General features: G+C 41.2%; 1 protein-coding gene across 1 annotated transcript in view; it reads right to left on the bottom strand.

Moving 5' to 3' along the window:
- Nucleotides 1-21,863, bottom strand: part of JARID2 (jumonji and AT-rich interaction domain containing 2) — a 221,212-nt gene that overhangs the window by 33,266 nt on the left and 166,083 nt on the right. The window contains exons 8-9 of the mRNA XM_068236929.1: nucleotides 16,878-17,374; nucleotides 10,989-11,081 (exon numbers count right to left, since the gene is read on the bottom strand). Coding sequence (XP_068093030.1) covers nucleotides 10,989-11,081; nucleotides 16,878-17,374 — 590 coding nt within the window. The remainder of the gene's footprint in view (nucleotides 1-10,988; nucleotides 11,082-16,877; nucleotides 17,375-21,863) is intronic.

Here is a 21,863-nt window from a genome sequence, read left to right as displayed (position 1 = left end):
GTGCAGAAAAAACCTGCACGGCAGAACCATCAGAATTTGCACGCCGCACACGATTCGTCGGTAATGTAACTAAATAGGAAAACCGCAAGCATTTTAGTCTTGCAGTTTTCCCGGCGTTTCCGCTCAAAAACCTATGTCAATGCTTGCCGGCATTAACATGGTTAAAATAGCGTTGTGAAAACCGTGAGCGATTCCACGTGAAAATCCGCATAGAAACGGCAACAAAACCGCAACCACATGCGGATTCGTTGCCGTGATTTTCTTGCAGAAAATGCGCCACAGTAGTGGAAACGTACCCTGAGTGTTCCAATTCCAAGCTGCGTACAGTTAAAATAAGGTTTGGCAAGTCAAAATCACTAACATGTCATTGACCAGCTCTACTTACCGTATGCGTTCTCTTGTTTTGTGTACATTTGCAGGCCAAGCCTAAAGAAGTGCACACATTATAAAAGTGGCTGTAAATCAAAATTGCATATTGTCTACAGCAACCAGTTTTATTTCATACCTGGTTACAAAAAAAAAATTAAAAATCATTTTGGATGTAATTATGGAAATCTCCACTATTGCATGCATATATGTGCCAGATCCAGCCGCACAGCTCCGCAATACTATACCACATACTGTATGTTCTACATAAGGCTTGTGACATTTCAGGCAAACTTGTGTTACTAACAAAAATGATTAAGACTTCCTTTCTGTCCTCTCCATCAAGCACTGTTTTGAGAGTCCCATTGTGGACCCTACAAACTTCTGACTCATGCCCTTTACATTAAGGCATTGCATATAGAAGAATACTCTGGGACTGCCAAGCTGTCAGACACGTGTGTTCCATTCCCTGGACCAAAGCAGGACTACTAGGTATGTGTGGCCAGTGTTGAGGGGAGGGGGTAGAGGTGTGCTGACAGTGCGTTACTTGGAGGGAGTACAGCAAAGAGTAAAAGAACATTTACAGATGGCATGTATACATTTCATTAGTGTCCTTATTGTGCATTGCAAGCATGTTAAACTCTGTGTGAACAGCTATGCATAATCATATAGTTATTTGGCTAAAGGGGCACTAGCGATTCCAGTATCACATTCTCTTACACAAAGCTGTAGTGATACCTGGGTAAAAAATAAAAATAACAGCTGCATTTGGAAGATAAAATATTTGGCTTTCATAAGCAAAGCTGCCTGCAGGGGTTAAAGTGACTGTTGCCAGAACGTCGTAGCTCTATTGTTTCGCTCGCTGTGCTATGACCTTACTGGATCGGCAGAGCTCCTGCATTAGAAATTTGCTGTAACATAGATTAGATGACTGGCCCATGGCTTGTTCTTGTGTGTGGGCAGCAATCTCTGACCTCATCCAGGAAACAGGAAGAAAGACATCACTGTGGGTGTGGTAAGATATGTGATCTGATTTCATCACATGCAGAATGGTGATATGAAACTGCACAGCACACTACTGCTAAGAATAAGGCAAATAGTTCACTATGTCTAACCAGTCTCCATTAGCTCACCTAATAAAGGGCTTTGAAATCAGAAGTTTTTTTTAGAACCAGCCAAAACTCAACTGAGTAAGTCTGTAACTTTGTTCCAGGCTTGTTATTTTCAGGGCTGCTTCTAGCCAAAGTTAAATTATTTTTTCTTTAATGACATAGCTATTTAATAAAAGCACAAGTCCGACTTGTCGCAGCTGTGAGGACTTGTAACATACTGTAGCAAAAGGTTTCAGGTCACAAGCAAACAGACTGCAGAGGCCTGCCTCATGTATTAGGTTTCCTAATGTATATTCAGCTGTAGCTTATAGTAGTCACTTGTCATTTCTACTCATATATATTAAAACCTTCAGTCTGTCACTAATGCATTACAGCACAATGGCAAGAACATAACATGCAGATCGCTCTATACCATGTCCTAAAATGACCTCTAAATATAATACTGGAACTGTTGAGTTTCCTTCAGATTTCACAATCCTATTTCACTGCTACAGATTTATTTTCTTCCAGCAGCTCTGAACAGCCCAACACGGACATAAATATCGTGTACACCAAAGATTATTACAAGCAGCTGGCCACGATTCCAACTATATAAAGTAGTGTAATCCAGGTCAGCTGCAGTAACAATTAATATGCAGAGAATTATATATGAACTAACGTACAAGCATTACTGTGCAATTAAATGGTGGTTTACGTTACTGTAAACATATATCATTGCTACACACAAGGGTAACAACAGATTGTAGTGCCCAAAAAACATAAAATAATTAAAATCCAAATAAAAGGAAAGTGTTGGCTTATCTTCAGGTAAAAGAGACTGTGAGAATACACTTGCGAAGTTAATCATGATACACCACAAGCGGCAATGCGTATTAGGCCCAGTGCACACCAAAAACCTCTAGCTGTTTTGCAAAAGGCTAGAGGTTTTTGCAGAAGATTTTCAGAGCGATTCCTAGGCATGTTTAGAGAGGATTTCTAAACATGCCTAGCGGTTTTTGGAGTGTTTTTGTGTAGCAGATTTCATATATTGTTACAGTAAAGCTGTTACTGAACAGCTTCTGTAACAAAACTGCCTGACAAACCGCTCTGATCTAGCGGCTTTCAGAGCAGTTTTCCACTTTCCTATACTTTACATTGAGACAGAAACATCTGCAAACCGAAAAAATGCTGCAGGATCCACGTTTGCAGTTTGCTAAAAACCTCAAACCGCTGGTGTGCACCACCCTATAGAGATACATTAGCCAAGCGTTTTCACAAGCGGCAGCGGTTTTGAAAACGCTACCAAAAACGCTTGGTGTGCACCAGCTCTAACAGCCTAAAGCCACTTCTTTAGGTCAAATCAGTACCAACTGTAGCAGTATAGAGAGATCTAAAGGCACTCAGAGCTCTCTATACTGCTACAGTTGGCACTTATTTGACCTGAAGAAGCGGATTTAGGCCGTGAAATGCATTGTTGCTTGTGTTATATCGTGATTGTGAGAATAAACTTGTGAAAAAGTGATCAGTCTTTTTACCTGAAGGTATGTCAACACTTAACTTCCTTTTCATCTGATTTTAATTATATCTTTTGGGTGCCTCCATCTGATTTTCTTCATATGTTCAGTCAACCCTTTTGGGAGGGGTAAGAATTTTATGCTATACTCAGTTTGTTTTTATTGATGCTGTGACTAGAATCTTAATGCAAATCCCTGTTCCTTGGTCCTCTGGTTCCAGCAATGCCCCCTGGTAAAGATACGCCATGCCTCTAGTAACCCTCAGAATACTTCAGGAGCCCACGTGTTCCCAAAGACAGTACGGAAGTACGGAGCCGCCCGTCCGCAGGAGTACTCAGAGACACAAGTGCTCCTGATGCCTTATGAAGGTCCCTTAAAGTGGATCCGAGGTGAACTTTTACACATTGCATAATTGTGTTCCTTTCCTATTGTTTATAGGGCATTCTTCAAGCCAAATACTTTTTTGTTTTTGTTTTAATACTCTAATGCCCTATAAACTAAAAAAGCCACGCCCACAGGTTTTCAGAGAGCCTTGGCAGTAGCAAAGGCTCATGGGAGCTCAGTCTGGGCAGGAGGAGGGGGGAGGTGTTACTAGCCATTGATTTCAGAGGCAGAGGGAAGGAGGGAGGAGGAGAGGGGATTAGGCTGATGGCTCAAGATACAGATAAGCCTGCCTCTGTGTAATGTTTACAAACAACATGGCTGCTGTCATTGTATCACAGGAATAAAAAATCATATTCTATTAAAACTGTTTGCAGCTAGATTTGCTGTGTAAACCATCTAAACTTTAGATGAGATATATAGACAAGTTACTTGTTATAGTTAGTTTTTTTTTTATCTCGGATCCATTTTAAGATGTATTTGACTATTGGATAAGTTAGACAAATACATCAACTCTGGAATAAGGGGACCCAGAGGGGACATTTGCCCATTTGTCCTGGTTATTGCAACATTTTTTTTTTTTACATAGTGATAGTGATTACATCCATCACTAATCACACCCATAATTGAATAATAATATACATATTACATTTTTAGTTTTTAATGTACCGGGGTATGTAGGTGTCATTTTACTATTTAACCACAAGATGTCCTCGTGCATTACTTTCTTTTAAGCGTATCATATGTACGCTTAATAGGAAGTAATGCGTTACAGTGTTACTTCGGAAGTGACGCAGGCAACTCATTGATGCCTGCGATCACGGAGGCCTACAGGGAGATGAATGAATGGGAACCTTGGTTCCCATTCATTAATCCTACGATCGGCGGCGGGAGCGGCGGAAACGAGCGAGTGGGAGGGAGCGCGGCTGCACCGATTGAGAATGGTCACGGTTTTTGAACAAAAACAGTGATCATTCTTGGCGGACATGCATGGATTGGCTCAGGAGACTTGTCCCCTGCCACCAACCCCCCCCCCCTCCCCCCCCCTTAATAGGACACCCAAAGTGCCATGTGACATGTGACATGATGAGATAGACAAGCGTATGTACAGTGCCTAGCATACAAATAACTATGCTGTGTTCTTTTTTTTCTTTCTCTGCCTGAAAGAGTTAAATATCAAGTATGTAAGTGACTGACTCAGTCCTGACTCAGACAGGAAGTGACTAGTGTGACCCTCACTGATAAGAAATTCCAACTAGAAGACACTTTCCTAGCAGAAAATGGCTTCTGAGAGCAAGAAAGAGGTAAAAGGAGAATTTCTTATTAGTGAAGGTCACACTGTAGCCCCTTCCTGTCTGAGTCAGGACTGAGTCAGCCACTTACATACCTGATATTTAACTCTTTCAGGCAGAGAAAGAAAAAAAGGAACATAGCATAGTTATTTGTGTGCTAGGCACTGTACATACATGTCTATCTCATCATGTCACTTAGAGTATCCTTTAACGCCAGGACCATTGTGATCGCATGCTTCCGCCCGCACAGCCCCACAGACTGTATAGACATGAGCCCCATGTCCCTGCGGCTGCAGCAGTACCTGAAGTGAGGCACATGTCTGGGCGGCAGTAATAGTTATACAGTCTCGAGAAAGCCCTCAGAGGGGCGAAACGATCGTCAACCAGCCTCCGCACCACCTGCACTATCTCCTATTGATAAGTATTGCTGATTGATGTCTTATTTTTTTATACTTTTTACTGGAAGAATTGCATTAAAGTTTTGGATTTTTATTGAAGATTTGAATAACGAAGTTGCTCCTGGATACTCTTTTTCTTTGTTTGAAATTATGATACTAAGCTGTTTTTCATCCGGATGTTGCACCGCTGTAAAAAGGTGTGTAGGGAAGTTATAAGGCATTGGTGTGCACTCGCTCTGTTGTCTCCAATTTATTGGCAGTAATAGTTAAATGGACCTCTAATTTCTTTGAAAAATGCTACAAATGTATACCAGGGCTCCATACTATATTTTTTAATGTAATGTTATTAAAGGAATAACTCATGTTACCAGATTTTCCATTGTTAGTAAGGGTGAATAGAAGACTGTGCCATTACTAACACTTTTTAAACTAATCAGTGCAGCTGTTCTAGACCAATAAATCTGACCACCAACTACAAAGATGCCAGCAGAGTGGGGGTTTCTTCCTCTTTACAGTTGCCTACTGTAGAACATGAGGAGGTGGTCAGGGTCAACTGTGTTTTCACAGGAAAAGACAGGCTAATGCCCCCTTTGGGTTTTCCCCTTGACCATTTCAAGTGGGCGATGGTGGGATAGAGATAAAGGTCTGGACAAAGCCCAGGCTGATGTTCAATCCAGCCAAGCAGCATTTGACATTAGCACAGGAAGCCAGATTTGTCTACCAAACCAGGCAATGAAAAACAATACAAAATTGTTTTATGGGCAATTGCAGTTTTCTTTAACCTGTGTCTCACACACTGTTTCAACCATGCTCAGAGTGGTACATCATTACTTATTACATTTTGATGAAGACCATAAACTGGCAAAGCTGACAGGATGTGGGGAGCTATGCTACAGGTGCAGACAGAGTTCTTGGGGACTATGGAGATGCACATATTCTGGGGGCGACCATCCGTGCGTCTGATTCCCCTGCTCTCTCCCAACGGAGAAACAAACACCCAGACAATGGTCACACAGATCCCCTTAGCAGATGAAGAGGAGCTCATGGACTCGGAGATGTCCTGCAAGCGAACAAAACTGAGCAGACGCCCTCAAAAGCTGACTGATTACTTCACAGAGCGCCATCCGTGCTCTGCAGGATGGCCTCAAGATGGCGCTGGATCCTCTTTCCCCGTCACACGGCGAAATGGAGACTGCACAGATTCAGACCTCACAGGCGGCGTTGTAGAGATCTCCGAGGCTGCAGTACAGCTAGTTTCTGACGAGGAAGCTTTCTCCCCAGACGGCTCACCATCTCTGCGCAGCCCTGTGGAAACTAAACGGAGGCTGTCAGACTAAACTACCCTGGAAGCACAGATAGGCCTTAACTCTCCTCCTGATCGCTCAGAGCCCTCTTGAGCAATACCCGATATCTGATTAACCCCTCACTCAGGCCACTATGAAAACTATGCTGCTGACTTTAAAGCAATCTCTGTCTGCAGATTTTCTTTCACTCTCCAGATCAGTAGTCTTTATCTGATATGGAAGACAGGATTGCTTGTGCAGAAGACAGGATTAATGCACTTACACTTGAACATAACAAAATGGTGGACACTGTAGATACCAATACAGAGATGCACATATTCCCTGGCTTATTAAAGGGACCAGCTGGCGAGTTATATCTGACAGATTAACGTTTGCTAAGCTACTGCTACAAACAAGCAGAACATATAAACAGGTTTAAATGTTTCAAACATGTTCGACTGAATAGAAATACTAATTAAAAAAAACTGTGAACATATCTGTGACTGAATATATGCAAGAAGTTTTGAATCAAGATGATACCATTTATTGGCCGATTCAAAACTTCTTGCTTTTACTGATGGCTAACACGGTACAACACTCTCTACTGCTTCTACTGTAACTGAAGAGGAACAATTTAGTTTTTTTGGATGAACAGGAAGAAAGCTAAATCCATATGTAACAAGATTACCCTCATTAGAAGGGAGAATTTCTCCAGCGGTAGCAGGTTACAATAAAATAAGGGTTTTCATTAGGAGGTACCCTAGCAAAAAAAAAAGAAAAAATTCCTGACTGCTACTGCTAACCAGAGCTGGGACAAGGTCCTCCAGCACCCAAGGCTGAGACACCAAAGTGCACCCCCCTCCATCCCTCCCACCCGTCACGTACTGATTGCTAAGAAGAGTCCCCAGGGACCCCAACACGTTAAACTCTAGTTATCTGGCTTGCAGTCACTGCCATGTATCCCCTTTTCTTATTTCTCTTTGCTTTAAAAACATAGGAGGAGGATAGCTGAGCAAGTTGTGCGCCCCCTCCTACACTGCGCCCTGAGGCTGGAGCCTCTCTTGCCTCTGCCTGGCTGCTAACTCACACTGCACCTTGCTCCTGCTTGTCCTCCCCCCTCCCTTCTCCACAGGCAGAAAAGGCTGCAGGCTTGTACACTACACTACAGCAAGCATTATTACTGCAGCACGCTTCTAATCTCTCTGGATTTCATCAGAGGGTGAGTCAGGCTACACTGCTTAGAAGCAAAATAAGGAAGACCAGTAGATGCCAGGCTTTATTTTCCAGCATCCCTAATCAACAGTAGAAACGGTGTTCCTATGTGTCAGGTGTGATAAAACTTTAGGCATATTTGGTAAAACTTGTGTGCAGAAATGGCAATGCTTGTTGTTGGGAACATAGAAATAGTTATGGGTTGACTTGTACTATACCCATATTTCAAATGTAACCACTTCACCACCAAGAGCTTTCCCCTTAAAAACCAGAGCAATTTTTACCATACAGTGCTCCTTCCATTCATTCCCCTATAACTTTATTACTACTTATCACTACGAAAGAGTCTATATCTTGTTTTTTTCACCACCAGTTAGGCTTTCTTTGGGTGGTACTTTTGGATAAGAATTATTGTATTCTAAATGCATTCTAATGAGAACAATGAGAAAATAAAATGGGGAAAAAAAAGTATTAGTTTTCGGCCATTATAGTTTTAAAATAAAACGTTCTACTGTGGATAAAACTCACATTTTATTTGCCCATTTGTCCCGGTTATTGCAACATTTAAAATATTTCTCTAGTACAAAGTATGGCGCCAATATTTTATTTGGAAATAAGTCTATAATTTGAAAAACAACAGTAATATACCCTCTTGACATACATATTACAAAAGTTCAGTCCCTGAGGTAACTATTTATGTATTTTTTTTTCCATGGTCTTTTTTTATTATGCAAAAAAATGTATTTGGGTATTATGGGAGAGTGTGGGAGGTAAGTGTGGGTCTTTTTATTGAAATAAATGTATGTAGGTGTAATTTTACTATTTGGCCACAAGATGCCCTTGCACATTATTTTCTATTAGCGTACTATAAGTATAGGAAGTAATGTGTGGCGAAGTTACAGTGGGTTGCAAAAGTATTCGGCCCCCTTGAAGTTTTCCACATTTTGTCATATTACTGCCACAAACATGGATCAATTTTATTGGAATTCCACATGAAAGAACAACAGAAAGTGGTGTGCACATGAGAAGGGGAACGAAAATCATACATGATTCCAAACATTTTTTACAAATAAATAACTGCAAAGTGGTGTGTGCATAATTATTCGGCCCCCTTTGATCTGAGTGCAGTCAGTTGCCTATAGACATTGCCTGATGAGTGCTAATGACTAAACAGAGTGCACCTGTGTCGGAGCAGTGCTTTTCAGCGCTGCTAGATTTGGGCGCAGCTGGCGCCTCCATAGACTACAATAGGAATCACTCCTATTGCAGCGCTCAGTGAGTAGCCGAGGTTGCTTAAAAAACACAATAATTCGGCCTCCAGCAATCGCTGGAAGCCGAATTATTTCATTCCCCCACTATCCATGTCGGCCTGGAGGGGGAATAGTAATTAAAACGGCCCGGACTTGTGCAGAAGCAGGATCAGCTATATACCGCTGAATCCTGCGCCCAAGTCTACCGGCGCCGATTTCAAATGTACTCCACCTGTGTGTAATCTAATGTCAGTACAAATACAGCTGCTCTGTGAGGGCCTCAGAGGTTGTCTAAGAGAATATTGGGAGCAACAACACCGTGAAGTCCAAAGAACACACAAGACAGGTCAGGGATCAAGTTATTGAGAAATTTAAAGCAGGCTTAGGCTACAAAAAGATTTCCAAAGCCTTGAACATCCCACGGAGCACTGTTCAAGTGATCATTCAGAAATGGAAGGTGTATGGCACAACTGTAGACCTACCAAGACAAGGCCATCCACCTAAACTCATAGGCCGAACAAGGAGAGCACTGATCAGAAATGCAGTCAAGAGGCCCATGGTGACTCTGGACGAGCTGCAGAGATCTACAGCTCAGGCGGGAGACTCTGTCCATAGGACAACTATTAGTCATGCACTGTACAAAGTTGGCCTTTATGGAAGAGTGGCAAGAAGAAAGGCATTGTTAACAGAAAGCATAAGAAGTCCCGTTTGCAGTTTGCCACAAGCCATGTGGGGGACACAGCAACCATGTGGAAGAAGGTGCTCTGGTCAGATGAGACCAAAATGGAACTTTTTGGCCAAAATGCAAAACGCTATGTGTGGCAGAAAACTAACACTGCACATCACTCTGAACACACCATCCCCACTGTCAAATATGGTGGTGGCAGCATCATGCTCGTGGGGTGCATCTCTTCAGCAGGGACAGGGAAGCTGGTCAGAGTTGATGGGAAGATGGATGGAGCCAAATACAGGACAAACTTGGAAGAAAACCTCTTGGAGACTTGGAGACCTCTTGGAGACAAAAGACTTGAGACTGGGGAGGAGGTTCACCTTCCAGCAGGACAATGACCCTAAACATAAAGTCAGGGCAACAATGGAATGTTTAAAACAAAACATATCTATGTGTTAGAATGGCCCAGTCAAAGTCCAGATCTAAATCCAATCGAGAATCTATGTCAAGATCTGAAAACTGCTGTTCACAAACGCTGTCCATCTAATCTGACTGAGCTGGAGCTGTTTTGCAAAGAAGAATGGGCAAGGATTTCATTCTCTAGATGTGCAAAGCTGGAAGAGACATACCCTAAAAGACTGGCAGCTGTAATTGCAGCAAAAGGTGGTTCTACAAAGTATTGACTCAGGGGGCCGAATAATTACGCACACCCCACTTTGCAGTTATTTATTTGTAAAAAAAATGTTTGGAATGATGTATGATTTTCGATCCACTTCTCACATGTACAGTACTTTGTATTGGTCTTTCACGTGGAATTCCAATAAAATTGATGCATGTTTATGGCAGTAATGTGACAAAATGTGGAAAACTTCAAGGGGGCAGAATACTTTTGCAACCCACTGTACTTCGGAAGTTAAAATGAATGCAGGAATCTCATTGATGCGTGCAATCATTGACACAGGGACTTAGATTATTGAATGGGAGCTGCGTTCCCATTCATTCATCTCTCCTCTAACTATCGGCGGTGAGAACGAGTGCTGGAGCGCACGGGGGAGCACGCGAGTATCTATGTCCGTACGAGGTAAAGTGGTGTTTTGCAGGGACAGGGGAGGGGGAGTGGTTGAAGTGTCATAGGTTATGGCATCAATTTACACTTTAACTCATTCTGAATAGATATAATAAGTTAAAGATTTCTGGTAGCCCCCCCAAAGGAAACCGCTTGTGTATATAAAACCTAAAAACTAAAGCTCACCTTCACTTTGCTTCATAATAGTGACTAGCATTCTGGCCTTGTAAAATCGGGGTGTGGAATTCAATTTCGATATGAACTTGGTTTAGTATCTGAGCAGGCTTACAGTACATGCTAAATTTACAAAGTTACCAGTCATATATGACCTACTGTGGCCATTGCATGGTGGACTTACCATAAAGCCCCAGTTACACAATTAGAAAAACTTGCATTTGTCCACACATTTAGAACACAAAAATTGTCACAGACTTCTCAGAAAATCTCCATCATGCAATAACTCACCTCAACCTCTGCAACAGTCGGCTCTTTGCTGAAGCACATGTTCATGACGTTTCTTGCAGTCCGGAAGAAGGTGGTGAGAGACATCGACCTTCCCTGTGGACAACACAGAACACAAATGACTGGAAACATAGAAAGAGGCTTGTACAGCCACTGGGCCTATTACTTTGACATGAAACAAAGCAAATCCGAGCTTTCAATTGATAATTAGAGGTCTGTTTATGCAAGACCTTAAAAACAAAAGCCTCTCCCTGTCTTAACATTTTGCCTGTGCTAGTGTGTAGCTTCTGCCATAGCTGCATTGCTGGGCCTTGTGTGATAACTGTTGGTTACCTTGCCTTAAACCCTGGTGAATGTGTGCTATTCCTACGGTGGCGAATAGCAGCGTTCCTTGCAGATTTGTCATTTGGACATTGCCTTCACTGCAGTGGCGATTGGCAGACACTCCCCCTGAGCCTGCCTCGTGGATGTTACCATAGCTGTGGTTGCTATTGGTGACACTCCTATTCTTGCTCTCTAGCCTTTGACTTTGCTGGAGTTGTGACTGGCAGAGGCTCCTTCTAGTCCTGTCTTGTAGATACTACCATTGCTGCAGTTGCTATTGGTAAAGCTCCTTCCTGCTTTGTCTTGCTTGTACTTGTGTGGATGTTTACCATCGCAACTGTAGCAAATGGATTGGTAAACATTCCCTCCTGTCTGTCCTTGTTTTGTTTATTGTGGCAGTTACCAGAAGCTCAGCGCTGCAGTCGCTCTGAGCAACCTTTCTCCCTGTTTCTGGTCTGTCTACTCCTGCTTTGATCTGAACTCTCTCCTCCACAGTGCATCCCCCACTTTGTCCTGATACTACCCAGTAATGCCAGTCTTTATCTAGTAGGTTCTGGTAGTATTTCTGTCTTTCTTCCTTCAGTCTCTATACCTTGCACATTGAGGGCCCTTTTCCACTAGCAAGCGTGATCGCAAGCGCAAATCTCCTGCGCCTGCACAAGCTGCTTTTTCCACTGTCTGCATTACGTTGTACCGCTGTCAGGATTGTAGCGCGATCACAATGAGAATCGCGCCTGCCGGTGATCACGATTCCGCAAAAAATGAATCGCAAACCAAGCGTCGTAGAGGAAAAAGAGCACTGCAATTTACATGTTAACGCGGTGTTTTAGGGATCGGAAAAACAACTGCTATCCGCTTTTTGAAATGGATCGCAGCTAGTGGAAAAGGGCCCTTAGACCTGGGTGTAACCATGTGCTGGGTAGACGCAACTAGTCTCCCGAGACTGAGCGTACCATATAAGGTGAAGACTGCAGTGGAGAATGGGGCATAGAGGCTGAACCGAAGGCAGGTAATCTGCCAGGCCTAACACTCAGGCAGGCACAGGGTATGTGACAAATAACATAACTCTCCCAGAATACCCTGAAAAACTATACTCTGTCTGTACCAAGACGTGAAGAAAGCTGTAATTTACAATGAAATGGCTTGGATATATTTTTACATTACAGTAAACTATAGATGAGGACAGTAAGATATATATCCACTTAAAACTGAGTGAATTTAAGTTGTATAATAAGATGTTCTGCTACACTGCATCAGTATTGGGCAGCAAAGTAAATGTTATAGCACAGCCCATGTTGCTGATATTTCCACAGCCTATAATCCACTACATCAGTCTACGAAAACTTAGACTACCTAAGGGAATCAAGCATATGCCATAGCAAACATTTTCTCTCTGCTTATCTGAAAATCCCCACAGTTACTGCAAGCACCTACATAAATTATGCAAAAGTAAGGCAAAGGTCCTGCAATAAGTGCTAGCTACACAACTATCACAATAGGCAAGTTATATTGAACAGAGTCAGCATTCAGCTCTATGACCAAACAAAGCTTGATAAAGCAGGGTTTGTGGCACATGACTTTAGGGAACAGCAGCAGGATCTAACGCACACGGCACAAAGATGAACACCCTATCTGATAGTTTGCAAAAAGTATTGCCAACTAATCAATAGCAACCAGAGATGTGCTCTGTGAGCTTGTGTAATGGGCCTAGTAGTGTGAATTATCACAACTTCAGCAGCTCATAAGTAATGGTGCCCATACACGACACAATAAAAACGGTCAATTTTCCCGTTTATTCGATCTAAATGATCGAATCGAATGAAAGTTGAAAACAAAAATTCGATCATGAAATTCGAACGATTATCCCGTTTTTTCAAGAAAAATCTGATCGGACATGCTGGAAAAATCTTTATATGCGATCTAACTAAATAATCGAACTAAATTATCGAATAAAAAAAAATGAAAAAAATTGTACCATGTATGGGCACCTTACGACGAGATTCCTGCCTTCAGGAACTGGATGCTGCAAGTAACTGTGACCATCAGCACCAACTAAGGTATACTCATAGCTGTGTGCCTCAAATGGCAACCTGCTGAAACATGTATTATTTACACTTTCCTGCTTCATTTCAGTTCTGGACAACAAAGTGCCAGCAAGACTTCAAAATCTCTATAAGAGGGACATTAAAAGGTAGCATTACCCCACTTTCGCTTACAAAAATTACATTGATATTTAATGGAAACAATACAGATCCATCTGCCAGCTGAATTTTTCCAAATCACAGGGTACTTGGGGTACCCTCTGACCCCGACTTAGTCATCATTTACTCTAAAGTAGACCTGAATTCTTGCAGAAGACAGAAGGAAAACATAGAGAAATGCATCCTGTATGTATTTAGAGAATTTAGCCTGTCTAATCCCCCTTCATCAGTATCTAATCACAAGTTTGATTAAGTAATTTGATCCCTTCAGCTGTGTCAGCTCCTCCCATGGCAGGGGGGTAATTTCTAAACACAGGATGTTAACAATATGTTTGCTTCCATGAAAGCAGAAAGGAAGACAAACTGTAATTTTATTGTAGAATTTGTTACCAACTGTAACTAAGCCCCAGCTACACAATACAATTCCACGTGCAATCGGATCGAATTCGATTGGATCAATTAAATCCAACATGTCCGATCGGGACATGATTGATAGTGTGGTCGATTTTGCATTAATAACTAACATCGATCACACTATCGATCGAGTCCCGATCAGACATGTCGGATTTTGATTTTTCGATCAATCGCATGTCGAATTGAATCATGTAGATAGGGCTTAAGAAATGTTTTTCTTTAACAGGTAATTATGCTGTTGTGCATGCTGTAGAGCAGAGATGAAGTTCTGAATTCAGGTCCACTTTTTAACTTTTATGTTTTCTAGGTCTAGTTGAAATAAAAAGTGGTGGAAACATTAAAAAATCCCTTGTCAGGAGATCGGGGGTGATCGTCACCAGCCTTGGCAACAACCTCATAAGGTGGGTTGTTGGAAGCTGGCAAGGTTTATGATTATCTCATTATCTGCAAGCAATACATTAGAATTGGATTGTTAGTGAGAGGCCAGCGCTGAAACCTATTATACAGCGCTGCGTAATATGTTGGCGCTTTATAAATACAATAAATAAATAAATAAATAAATAAATAAATTGGACATTTGAGACTTGTCTTTTTCAGCTGTTACCTGAGAGACTTTATGCATATACATATTGTTTCTCCTTTTCTCTATTTTAAATTAGATTTTATTTACCATTGGCAATGATTTTTCAGTACACAACCACAAAGACACATCTTTAAAGTGGATCTGAACTACATACGTGTTCCCCATTTTATCAGAAAACATGATCTATTATCAATAGAAAAAGTAATCTCTGCATTTTCCCTTCCTGTAGCTGAAAAGCTTTTTTCACCTTTTTTTTTTCTTTTGTTCCATATAAAAGGTTACAGAACCCCCTGGCTCTCCCACTACATGCATGTCCCCTCTTTTGTCCCACCTAGCTACACATTTGTCATGCTCAGTCAGGAAAATTCCACACAGTTACATACTGAATCTTTACACCAAACATTGGAAGCCCAAGTAAGTTCCTTTGTGTTCCTCTATGCCTTACCTCTTGATCCCTGCTTTTTACATCATAACCTCACAAGGGCATATTTCTCTCCCTTGATTACTGGTACTGCTATAGGTCTTGTTATACAATGTATTACTAACTCAAACACTTATATTATCTACCACGTCTGCATTGTGTACCAATGTTTGTGCATAATTGTGAAGAGGACCAGATAAAGCACTTTATAAATAAATAATAATTTGCTACATTATGTTAATATCTTAAACAAACAGTGAGTTCTCTTAACTTTTTGACAATGAATATGTGAAAGCATTAAAGCCCAAGAACATAAGATGAACACATTTATGTACCTTAAAGGACCACTCCAGCGAAAAAAAAGAAAGCTATTAATATCTGACAGAACCGACAGGTTTTGGACTAGTTCACATCTCCTCATGGGGGATTCTCGGGATTGTCTTCGTTTTCATAAGCCTTTCCTGAACGGCAGTTGATAACACTAACCGATTTGTGTGCAAGTGAGTAGGGAGGCTGGCTGGTATCTTACTAGTTTGGAAGTTAAACTGCCATCAGGAAATGCTTTGAAAACAAAGAAAACCCCGAGAATCCCCCAGGAGGAGATGGACTAGCCTAAAACCTATCAGTTCTGTCAGATTTTAACTGCTTTCTTTTTCGATGGATTGGTACTTTTACAGGTGCCTAAATCTACTGCAACACATTTCAGTTGACATTAAGCTGCCACATAACAACAGTATAATGGAAAGACTATAGATCTGATCACACAATTACAATTATCAACTTCTTATTTTTCCTAACTTAAATGATTCCAGGGTATGTAGGCAGTCAACAGGCATGCACATAGGCTAGCAATGGGTTGCAGTTAACAGGCATATGCTGGGAATAAACCATGAGTTTTTTTGGCAGATAGATGGCTTGATAGTTTCCACCATCATACTTTTCAGTGTAAAGCCTCACATCACTGTAATAAATTTAGCAACCATTTACAGATGTGTGAAGTCTGGAAGCTTGGACCAGATAAGGCTGGGTTCATACTAGGGCTAAAAATGTACCATCTTCCACAACAAAGACCAAACAACAACTTTTTTTGTTGTAGTTGTTTACAGGATCCATTCAGACATGTCCGTTTTCAATAAGTCCATTGTCTCAGTTGCAGTACCGCAACGTTCCAGCAAAGCATGATATTAACAGACACAATGCAGAAAATGGTCATTTCATTGATAGCACTGGTACCCCTTCGCTGTGAGTTACAATGGACCCAGTGGATAACAATACTATAGTGCACTGACACAGCAGATTGTACACTGGATCCACTGTGCCTGTTAACATTTTGAACTCAGCAAACTGTGTACTTATCCTAACAGTTGTGGAAGCCTTCTTGTAACAATCACTTAGAACTTTAAAAGTCAAAAAGACACAATGGTTACATCAACAGATGTGTATTTAATAGAGCAGGTTTTACTTTTGGGCTGAAATTGGGCTTTAACATCTTTGTAGAATGATCAAACAGCAGATACTAGAAAATTAAAGAGAACTTGAGCCGAAGCTCAGGTTCAGAAATACATACTTACCTAAGGAGAGGGAAGCCTCTGGATTCTAGTAAGGTTTCCCTTACTATCTTCTGGTACCCCATTGCCATGTGCAGACCCCTCCAGCTGATCAGTGCTGATCTCCTCTACTGGCACGAGCACAGCGGCGCTGAAGCTACACAAGCATGGCCATACCTGCATAGGTACAACACGGCCACACTCATGCCGGAAGAGGAGTGTGGCTCCGATCAGATTACAGACAAGCCCTTGAAGGGTCCATTCTCAGCAACGGGGGCTAGAGGACAGCAAGAGAAGCCTCACTAGGATCCAGAGCCTTTCCGCTACTTAAGTATGTGATTTTGTACCTGAGCTTTGGCTCGAGTACACTTTAAATAAGGTGATCATAAGAACCTGACTAACCTTGTAGATGCATTTGTGCAGGTCACCAAATAAACTTTTATCTTCAGGTTCTTCCTCTATATATTCGTTTTCCTGAGCAAACAGCCTGCGCCTTCCATTTTTTGTGGGAACATCCATTTCTTTCAGCTTGCCACGTAGTCCATTGCGGTGTACTACTCCATTAATTAATCCATTTTTGGGTTCATATCTAGGGAGTAAATGTAATCTATATGCATTTTCTGCTTGCCCTTCCAGTGGACCTTTCTTCTTCTCCAGGTTCTCTTTCTCCTGCAGGACTTCTTTCTCCAGTTTCTTGTGCTCCTCGGGGGAAAGGGAGTCGTAGGAGAGGAGGTACTGACAGTAGGCCTCTTGCAGCTTTGCCAGTCTGTCCTGTGCAGTTTTCGGGATGCGAAGCATGTCTGCCAGTTTGTTCCACTTCTTGAGGTCTGTCACTTGTTGCATGCCACCCATGTCATTGATTAGCTGGAAAAACTGAGCCAGATCTAGTTCACAGCCTCCTATAAGCAAGTTGTGAGGGGAAATGAGGAAACACATAATTAGAGACTAGTAATGGTGTCAAATGCTGAACACTGTTAAATGCTTTGCTGACATCCAACATCCTACAAAGTAATATAGAATTTCCTATATGGAAATTGCTTCTAAAATGAGTATCTAATTGGGAACAAAGTATGCACAACCAACAAAGCTAAATTTAGATGCTATTTACTGATTATAAACAATTAAGTAACATTTTCAATAACCATAAAGGTCTTTAAATGCAAAACCACTATAATATGAAAGAACTGAAAAGCATTGTTGAGCCCTTATAAGATGTAAGGAGAAACAGAGCCAGTTCCCGCTAGTAGAAAATGCTTCTGAAGGTGACCACAGTAACTGTGATCACAGTAAACCTACAGTTTTCTTAAAGATACATCCTGTAGCATCGATGTTTGAATATGCACAGTCTACAGAAGCATGTGTGCCAAACAAGTCTTGATCATACTGAATAAAGTGCAAGTCTCTATTTTATTGCAAGTCAGTTTACTAATGATTCAAGAACAATGACACTTTCATGAAGATGAGCTTAAAGAGAATCTGTACTCTGAAATTCTTACAATAAAAAGCATACCATTCTATTCATTATGTGCTCCTGGTCCCCTCTGTGCTGTTTCTGCCATTCTCTGCTGCAAACCTGGCTTGTAATTGCCAGTTTTAGGCAGTGTTTACAAACAAACTAACCAGCTTCTAATAGGCTCAGCTAAGCAGAGTGTGTTAGTCACACAGAGCCTGCAGGGGGTGTGTACAGCTTCTAGCTAATCACAAGCAGCCCTGCACATTCCAGTCTGACTGCCTCAGCCTGACTGTGCCGACTATAGAGAGAAGATTAGATCATATAACAGAGATAACACAGCTACTGTGCAATTAGGAAAAGCTGCAGTAAGCCAGACCACATTAGAAAAGGCATAGGAACTTATAGCATAGAAGAAATAAAGATAAACAATTTGTTACAGAGTCTCTTTAAGGCCAGGGAGACTGGAGATCTGTTGGGCTAATCCTGAGTCTTCATGGTCTGATAGAGGATGTGCATGAGGAAGAAACAAGAAGAAGCTTGGCTTATGTTTCTTTCCTGGAGCTTCTGGTTATTTAGATACTTACCACTCCAAAATGGTCTTCACTAATATTAGGAGTGAAACGTATTGAAGCAGCTTCCCGTTTACCATTTGGCGATATCAATGAATTGCAGGACACCATGTACTCTCTCAGAGGTGCATGCTGGTATCTTCCCCACACCATCGGGCGGCACAGATCAAGACTCAGGACACGCTCTGGAGATCACTGTATGGTCAGATGCCTCACTTTTGAATTTGCCACAGATGCAAGATAAAGCTTGTAATACATTACCCCCATTCTGTATGTATGTCAGCATGGTGGTGATGTATTAAATAGTAGGCATAGACGACGATCAATTTAAATTATTATTGTACTATAACGTCAGAGCCACAATGTGGTTATCCTTGTTCATTCTTCTGGCAGGACAAAGCGCTGAGAAAGGTTCTTGAATGCCTAGTAGGCATATCGCCATAAAGAAACAGAGAAAGATCAGTTTTTAAAAGTTCATAAAACATTAGTGGTTTCTCAGGGAATGCCACATATGTAAACTTAGGGTTGTCACAAGAGTGGAGACAGCCACTGGGATACATCCCAAGGCCTTCAAAAAGGTTTTGAAATGGAGCCTGACCCCCTACTTGGAACATATTGTTCCACTGAGAGATACGATTCTAAAGTTCAAATATAGTTGAAAATTAAAATCTACCTCATCTACTTCATCCCATAAACCAGCCCACTTTCACTAACCTACTGCACATTTTGTGCTGAAGTCAAGGTCTACATCACTCATAACAAACAAAGCTTGTGACAACCCCTTATTTTATTATAAATATATTAAATATCTCTGTTAGATAACTGCATGGTTGTGTCAGCATACAGAAATAGGAAACACTGTCCATAACTAATGCATCTTTGAGGGCATTTTAAAACAGCAGTATTCAGGGAAAAAAAAGTAGTTTTAACTTTTAATTCTAAAGTTAGAATAAAAGTTAAACGGTGCAGGATGAAAAGTATACTTAATGTAACTTCTATTTATTGTTAGTACTGCTGTCTAAATTTAAGCAATTCAGGCCAAGTCAAGAGCACTTAGAGGTTCTTGCAGTCAACGATACAACAATAATCGATGTTGAACAGAAACTTTTGGAAGGACATCTTATTTTGAATGAAAGTGAACATCGGCACACTTTGGGCCTGATTTGCTAAGGTTCACCAAGGTTGGACAACATCAAGAACCTAAGAGATCAAGCAATCCTGGTCTGGATATGGTAAAATATCTGAAAAAGTATATAACCCTTGCTTCGGTATTAAACCACAAAAAAAGGTTTCCTAAATAGTAGTGAAATAGCGATCATGTGAATGTAGTCGCATGCACTAACCTGCAGTGACAACTTTTTTGTGATACAGTAGACTCTCGTTATAGTAAACCTTTGGTTATGGTAAAGGCAGTCTCCATGTCCCGGCCATGCACATGTATAAATATACAGTACAAAGCATGACGAATCCTGATATAGTAAACTTTTTGGCCAGGTCCCTTGGAGATTACTATAAAGGGATTCTACTGTAAATTCATTTTTACTACAATGACTCTTGGTACATGCACATGACTAACATCACAACCACCGTTTCACTAACTTTTCACATTACTTGCTATGGTTTGCTATGACCAAAGCGTGGAAGGCAAACACCTGAAACCTAATAGCAGCCAATATTTGATAAATACAAGCACGGCTTGCCAGATCGCTTAGGTTTCTCTACTGTTTGCCAGCCCCGGAGAGCCGTAGTATGTCAGGCCCATCTGCGCTGACACATGCGTGCATTCACTGAGATATGATTCACAACCTCACATCAATTTTAGTGCCTCTATATGGAAAATGATTGACCAATTTTCCCTGCTGTTCAAACTCAGATAGGCCTTCCAGCCAAAGTACTTATGCACATCTTGCACTTACGGTGCATTCGTGAAAAATTACCTATCATATACAAGTAGAGAAATACAAGTCTCGTTAGACTCTAAGCAAATAGCATGTTTATTAAGGCACCGAAAAATGGGAGTTGAATTATATCTCATCTAGCAAAATGCAAAACACGTAAATAGCAATATATCAAATAAATACTTAAGCAACATTCGGGAGTCCAGGGTAAAGGCTTAGGGAGGTATATACTAACTTGGTGCAAAAGGCTACTTATACAGTGGTATAAAATAATAAAAGGTAGAATAATCCATTGGCCAAACAGTTATTTTGTCTATTCTACCAGATGATGCAATGCGCAAACTTAATGATAATATGACCAATGTGGTAATTACCTGTAAAATAGAGAAACTAGGTCTCTGTTTATAAATGTAATACATAGCTCCCTCATGAATTGTTGGGCTTGACGGTATATGGAAACTTTTAATGATATTGAAGAAAGGACAGACTGACACATAAAGCACTAACTGAACACCAGTGTAACGGATGAAATGTAATGATGTATGTCATTGCAAGAAGATAAACAAAAACAGAGCCCCAATGGTGTAGTATGTACTGTCCAGGAATACAAAGTATAATAATTGGCATGCAGAAAATACCTCAAAGACATGTTTTGTCACGCATTTACAAAGACCTCCTGACTCTCACTCAAACCCCTCACTATCTATTTAAGGCTCAATGGGAACAAACCCTTAGCAAGGAATTTTCTATCCCTGAATGGTCTAGAGTATGTGACTTAATACATAAGAGCTCCCTGAACGTTACCACTCAAGAGTGTAACTACAAAGTGTTTTCCTTCTGGTATAGAACTCCCTCCATCATCCACAAATTTGATGATACCATTCCTGATGAATGATGAATGTTGGAGGTGTGTGTGTGTGTGTGTGGGGGGGGGGGGGGGGGAGGACTGGGGATTTAATACACTTAAGGTGGAGTTGTCCGAGCCCCACAGATTTTTGGGAAAAAGTGCAATCCCTAATAAAACAAATTGTAGACTTTGAAGTTCCCTGGGAACCTGAAGACTTCTTGCTCCATAGAATGGTCCATACTGGCAAGGGATATGGGAAATCTCTCCCCTGCCACCTTTTGAATGCGGCCAAATCCTGTATTTCCTCCCTATGGCGGACCCAGACACCTCCAACAGTCAAAATGTGGCTGGATCGTGTCCAAGCTATTGCAGATGTTGAGGAGCTCATCCATAATAAGGCAGAATCTTCACATAAGTTTGTGGTAAATTGGGTTCAAAGACACCGGTGATTATATGACCCTCATCCATTAACTCTGGATTTCTCTGCCCCTCTATTCCTGTCACCACCCTGGATACACCCCCCATAGGGATATTTATGGACACCAGAAACTTTATGACCCTATACACCATCACTATGATCAATAAGTGACTATTTGTACTGATATCTTTTCTGACCTTGCA

This window comes from Hyperolius riggenbachi, chromosome 5 (genome assembly GCF_040937935.1).
Source record: "Hyperolius riggenbachi isolate aHypRig1 chromosome 5, aHypRig1.pri, whole genome shotgun sequence".
Classification (NCBI taxonomy): Eukaryota; Metazoa; Chordata; class Amphibia; order Anura; family Hyperoliidae; genus Hyperolius; species Hyperolius riggenbachi.
Note: the sequence above shows the minus strand (reverse complement) of the source record. Positions and strands in the feature narration are given on the sequence as shown.